Here is a 6,138-nt window from a genome sequence, read left to right as displayed (position 1 = left end):
TTTATTTTCTGTAATTAGAGTAAAGCATTTTTCCCAACGGGGGTTCCACTTAGGCTGATGAATTTTATTTCTCTTTCCATTAATGACCCATGTTTATCATACTTCTAATTATTTTAAACTTTAAACAATATTCGGTCTCCTGGAGACGCCTCTGTGCTGCTTCCTAACGTCAACTTTCTTTTTCCATGGCCAAAAACCCCATCACGCTGAAGTTTCGAGACATTTTCAGCTCATATTTTTATGAACAACCTGATTTTATATTTACTCATCCCACTGTGCTCCCGAAGATGCTGATTAGCAACTCGGGAACCAGGCTTGAAACCCTCCAAACGTTTACATCGCTAGCTTGTGCTGGCAAACCCTAGTAAACAAAACGCCTATGAACGGTGTAAATCTTTATTTTATACTCACAACGTTTACACATTCATAAAAGATGAGGTTTCCAGCACCGTTTTTTGCTTTCTCCGGCAACCCGGATGGGGAGGTTTGCTCGAGATGCTCTTGCGAGGCGCCTGGTTCTGCGGAGAAGCAAATTCAAATTATTTAATGTCACGTTTGATGGGCTCCGTGCAACTCCTTCATATCTCCTTCGACAAAGCACACACCAGAATGCAGGGCGAAAAAATCAGGAAAACGTATTTAATCTTTAGGCAGGCAATACAGGAAGCTATGAGGTCAAATTTTGGTGTCCCAAAAAATGCACATGTGTAACTGTTTGACTGAGCAGCATAAATTATTGGCCAGCCACATCAGCTGCAAAAATAAAGGGGGGGGGGCGGGGGAATCAAACCGGGGGGAAAAAAACACAATATAATACAAAATTGCATTGGTCTTTAATTTCATCACCTATAAATGAGAAAATATTGGCTCCCATACTAAAGTTTTATTCTTTACTTATAAATATTATGTGGAATTTTCGTTGGATATCATAAAACTGAACGATTTCTATCAAACTGTTTTAAAAAGACCTATGCAGATAACACAAATAGAGGCAATAAAGTCGCAAATAGCTTTCCAGGGGAACCAAATGGCGTCTGAAGCCTACGAAAGCTTTTACTGTGCTGGGGAAGGGGGCACACGAAATAGGATTATGCACTTTTAGGCTTTTTCGGCCTAAGATATTGAAACTTGTCCTACTTGATGCGGAGAGAAGACCCGCAAAGCTCTTGAAAGTTAAGTCGAGGGAAATTTTACAGCCCTGCTTTTGAAAATCTTTGGGAAAACAGGTTTGCAGACGTGAGAATATTTAAGCAGGACTTTGCTCTAAACCGTTACAAATCACCCCAAACGGTCAAGTTCCACTTTCTCTGCTCCAATGTACTTTTTTTTTTCTCCACGATTTTGCTCCCTTTCCTTTCTCCCCCTTCTTGTTCTTTTTTCTCCCCATTCTTTTCCTTTTTTCCTTCTTTTTCTCTCTCCCCCCCACCCCCGTTGTTCTTTTTTTTTTTTTTTTTATGAAAGGTGGCGTTTTCTTTTTGTTTCCCTTGAAAGTGACTCTGAACCCGTCTCTTTCTAATCGTAATGATCTTGAAATTCCGGGCTATCTCCCTTTTTATTTATTTATTCACCATTGCTTTAATCGTCCGCTTCGCCTAAAATCAGAGTTCACCCACCAGCATTACAACACGCCAGGACGAATGATGACAAAAACCCTATAGAGCCTAATTACTACACGATTTAGAAAATCATAAAGAAAATTAAGTTGGGGGAAAGGGCACGATAACTACCAATGTTTAAATTCCGTCGTCTTTAAGGCATCAAATCTTGCTCGGAGATTTAAAATTTAAAAGAAAACAGCAACTTGAGCTGCCATCGCCGCGAATTGCGCCACAAAAGAGGAGAGAGGAAATATTGAAGAGAAAAGTAACTTTCCTCGTGAAACCACTCCAGGAAAAAAGAGGAAATGAAAATCAAATAAAATCCGACCAAATCAGGGGAGTTTCAGTTTGCAAAGCCTTCTGCAGGGTATGTAGCTAGTCTCAGGTTGGATTTTCCTCCCTTCCCTCCCCCCCCCCCCCCCTCCCGCCCACCTCCCCGGTAGATATTTTCCGGAAAGAAAGAGGGAGCAGACGGGGGGACGGGAGGGGAGAGAACCCACCACACCGCCGCGCTCCACCAGGTCACCCTCCAAAGTCGTTCCCTTTGCACAAATTCGACCCCCTTTTTTTTTCCTTTCCACGAGGAGTTATGTTGGTTGGGTTTTTTTTCATTCCCCTGCACAACACCACACATGCCATTTTATCCCAGAAACTTAAGACAGTTCGGGAATGAAAGTGGATAATTAAAAAAAGCTGTCTTCGCAGAGTCAGGGAGGGCGAAGCTGTTCTGCTGCCGGGAATAAAAGAAAAGGGAATATAAAGCAAAACTAGGTTTTCATCGTCTTTTCCTTCATTAAAAAAGCTGCCTGGGAAATATCCAACCTGCTCTAAGGAGCTTCGGGGTTTCGGGGAAATGCCTGCCTGAAGGGTCTCTGAATTATTCCCCAATTCCCGCCCCCCCCTTCCCACATCTCTCTCGAAACAGCGAAAGCAAAGCCGCGCCGAGTGCATCACCCCACCGCACCCCCCAAACCCCATCTACCTCCCTAAAAAACCCAAATAATTTTAATACGCATAAAAATAACGCCAAGCAGCAGCAGCAGCGCAGCAGCCGGCTCAGCCCAGAGGAGCTCGCCCATGCCCAGCCTCGCTGGGGAGGGCGGGGAAGATGCAGGCGAGCGGAGGAAGGAGAAGGAGAGAGGAGGGGGGCGTCAGGAGGCAACAATTAAAAATTGGTTTTGGGGCGCAAAAAGGTAATTCCGAGAAGGCACGGGAAGAGGGGGGAAAAAGGGGAGGGGATGATTCTTTAATTTAAATTTTACCCTCTCCCCCTATACATTTGAAAAAAAATAAACTAAAAATTTTTCAAAATCGATATAAATTTTATAATTTTTCTTTCTTCGGTGGCCCCGCTCCTTTGCCCCGTTTCCACGCGTGGCTCCGTTGGTAAACAAACGGGCGGGCGGGAGCGGGCGGCGGGGCTCTGCCTTTGTTCGCCGGCAGGTCCCGGCCCGGTGCTGGCAGATGTCGCTGTTGCTCCACGGTGCCGCTCCCGGTCCCGACAACTTGACCCCCGTGACGTCGCCCCCGTCTGAATCATCAAGGCCATTTTCAATCCTCATTGGCCTGGGCATCACGTGGGGGGGTGGAGGGGGGGAGAGCGATGCGTGGATAATTATGGTGCTTGATATTTTTTCCCCCTAAAAAAAAGATGTCAGCCCCTGGCTGGAGTATTCCTCCTTAAAAACCCTCTCTGAAAATGTCATGTCCCAACAATGTGACTTCTAACTCGTTTTTGATGGACTCGTTGGCCGGTACCTGTAGAGGGGAGAATTATTCCTCCAGCCAAGGGATGTACATGCAGCCTGGGAGCGATTTCAGCTGCGGAGTCATGAGGAACTGTGGAATTATCCCGTCTCTTTCCAAAAGGGACGAGGTGAATAGCGCTACCTTGTCTCTCAGCACCTATCCATCTTACCTTTCTCAGCTAGACACTTGGTGTGACCCCAAAAATACGTACAGGATCGAGCAACCTGTTGCAAGACAGCTCCCATCCTGCTCCTTCCCAACCAATGTCAAGGAAGAGAATGTTTGCTGTATGTATAACGCTGATAAAAGGGCAAAAAATGCCACAGAGACGGCCCTCTACCCCAACCAAATGCCTGAGTCTTGCCTAAATGACCATGAAGTCCCCGTTCCTAGCTACTACCGAGCGAGCCAAGGTTACCCCTCCATGGAGAAGACGTCAAACTGCAGCAATCCAAATGAGTTTGAGGCAAGTTTTGAATCCAGGGCGAGCCTGAACCCAAGGAATGAGCATCTGGAACCAGCACCACCACCTCCTCCTCCTCCTCCGCCCCCGGTGGCTAAAGTGAGTTTTCCCGAAAACACAAAAACAGATAATACTCAGAACACATCCACGAACGAAATTAAAACAGAAAAAAGCGCCCCAGCACCCAAAATAAGTCCTTCGGAAGCAGAGAAAGAGCTGAATAAAAACACTGACACCAGCACTGACAATTCTGACAATGAAGCAAAAGGTAAGGGAATCATTCATTACCAGTAGCTAATTTCAGCAATTAGTAATCATCCATAGCTAATAAGAGCTAGAGTACTGCGAATATGCGCTAACGTGCTCTCTACCCAGCCAACTTCTCCTCCAGAAATTGGCACAATAATGTTCTGTATTGTTGCTGTCTTTTGGGGGAAAAAAATCTTCCTAGAACTGTTGGGTGGTTTGCTTTGGGTTGTTTGTTTTGTTGTTTTTTTTTTTTTTTTTAATATATATTTAAGAGCTGAGAAAAAGGAGCAGACAGCTATTTGAGAACTCGTCCCCTCGCTCTTTTTATGGAGAAAATTTGCTGTGCATGTGCAAAAAAAAAAAAAAAAAAAAAAAGGTTCTTGCAGTCAACGCTGCAGAATGTGATAAGATGAGGTGGCTTTGCTTTGAAATTGCAGAGACTTGGGGCTTGTTTGTTTGGGGGTGTCGCTTGCAGGGGGGGTTGTGGTTTTTAAGGCAGATGAACCCTGATTATTTTCCCTTTCATATCGCTTTCTATGTAAATGCTTTATTTCCGTGTGCTAAGAGGATTTGTCTTCTTTGGCTTTGCTCAGTGTTGAAGTAGGGTAAAAAATTAAAATGCGTAGAGTCTAATTTGCAGTTGCAAACATCTCAGGCTGGAGTTGTGCAGTGTGGTTCATTTCGTGGCTTGGAAGCTCGTTGGGAGACTCAGAGAGGAAAAAGCTGCTTTTTTTTTTTTTTTTTTTTTTTTTTTTCCTGGCGAATTGAGGTCTTGTTTGCGAAGGCAAAAAATGTTTCTGTGTGTTGAGCAGATGTTTTAAATTTGTATTTTCTGAAAAGAGGCTTTCATGGAAGACGTTTTATTTTCACTATAGAGATTGCATATGGCTTGAAATCTACGTGTATGTGAATATTCGGGTTTGTTCCTGTCCAAAATTGAAGCTAGGTGGATTCTGAGGCTTCTTTCAGGTCAATAAGTGAGGAACATGCGAAGGGATGGATTGAATTTCTCTAAAAAGTTGGTAGAAAATCCTGCCTAGATCTAAGCAAAGGGTTGCATGGTTTGCCTGTGGTATGTGGATTAAAATATCCGCCGTGTGTCAGGATCCGTGCTATAATTAGGGTTCCACCAGCAGAAGGATGGCTGGGGAATGTGGCGTTGTATGTGCATGCAGGGCTGCATGCATGTGGGTCGTGTGTGGACCCCCATGCACACACACCTCGGGTCTGTGGCACCAGCAAAACCTATCCTCTGGCGCTTCCCTCTCCAAAACTGGCCTTTTTCAAAGCAAAACCCAGAAACACTTCTCTTTTTTATCCTTTCTTTTTTCTTTATTTTCTTTCTTTCTTTTTTTTTTTTTAATACCATTCCGCATCCAAAGGGAAATGATACTATCTGGCAGTTGAGTTGCAATTGCACACACCCCCTCACCCATACCCACAGGAAAAAAAAAAAAGCAAAAAAAAAAAAACCCACAAAGTCAAGGTTATCAAAACCCCTCCAAACTTATCTGCACAAAGCGCCTTCAACATCCACGCCAAGAGAGGTTTTGGTGGGAGTTAACCCGAAAGAAAGATTATATTGGGTCGGATTTGTAATTGGGGCGTAAATAAAGGAATAAATAAATACAGATAAAGGTTTTCTTTCGCTTCAGATGTTAAATTTAAAATGGGTGCGTGGAGAAAGATGTAGTTTCCCAGTGTTTTTGCGTTTTAAAAGGCATTTCGTGGCGTTTGCAGAGTTTTCAAATGGTCAGATCCAATTTGGGGCGGATTTTGCCTGTTTCTGTTTCTGTTTCTGTTGCTTCCTTTTAAAATCTTGTATAGCTTCAGTTTTCGTTTATGTTGAACCCGAATTTTTATTCTTGCAGAAGGTAAGACACCTTTCCCTGTAATTTAAGCGTTTGGGGGGGTGATGGAGTTTCCAAGGGGATTTCCAGGGCTTGGTAGCATTCAAGGTTTTCTCCAAGCGCGAACTGGGTCCATGTCACACCAGCATATTTCGAAGGTGCCTTTGGCTAAATCAAGTTTTTCCTGTGAATTTCCCGACTCGGGCGCGACTGCGGTGCCGAGGAAGTT

At 44.1% G+C, this 6,138-nt stretch overlaps 1 protein-coding gene across 1 annotated transcript in view; it reads left to right on the top strand.

The window, feature by feature from the left end:
• The first annotated feature begins 3,291 nt into the window (after window positions 1-3,291).
• HOXC10 (homeobox C10) overlaps window positions 3,292-6,138 on the top strand; it is a 4,045-nt gene continuing 1,198 nt past the window's right edge. The window contains exon 1 of the mRNA XM_056322394.1: window positions 3,292-4,078. Coding sequence (XP_056178369.1) covers window positions 3,298-4,078 — 781 coding nt within the window. The 5' untranslated portion in view covers window positions 3,292-3,297. The remainder of the gene's footprint in view (window positions 4,079-6,138) is intronic.

The sequence above is a fragment of the Falco biarmicus genome, chromosome 19 (genome assembly GCF_023638135.1).
Source record: "Falco biarmicus isolate bFalBia1 chromosome 19, bFalBia1.pri, whole genome shotgun sequence".
In the NCBI taxonomy this organism is placed as follows: Eukaryota; Metazoa; Chordata; class Aves; order Falconiformes; family Falconidae; genus Falco; species Falco biarmicus.
Note: the sequence above shows the minus strand (reverse complement) of the source record. Positions and strands in the feature narration are given on the sequence as shown.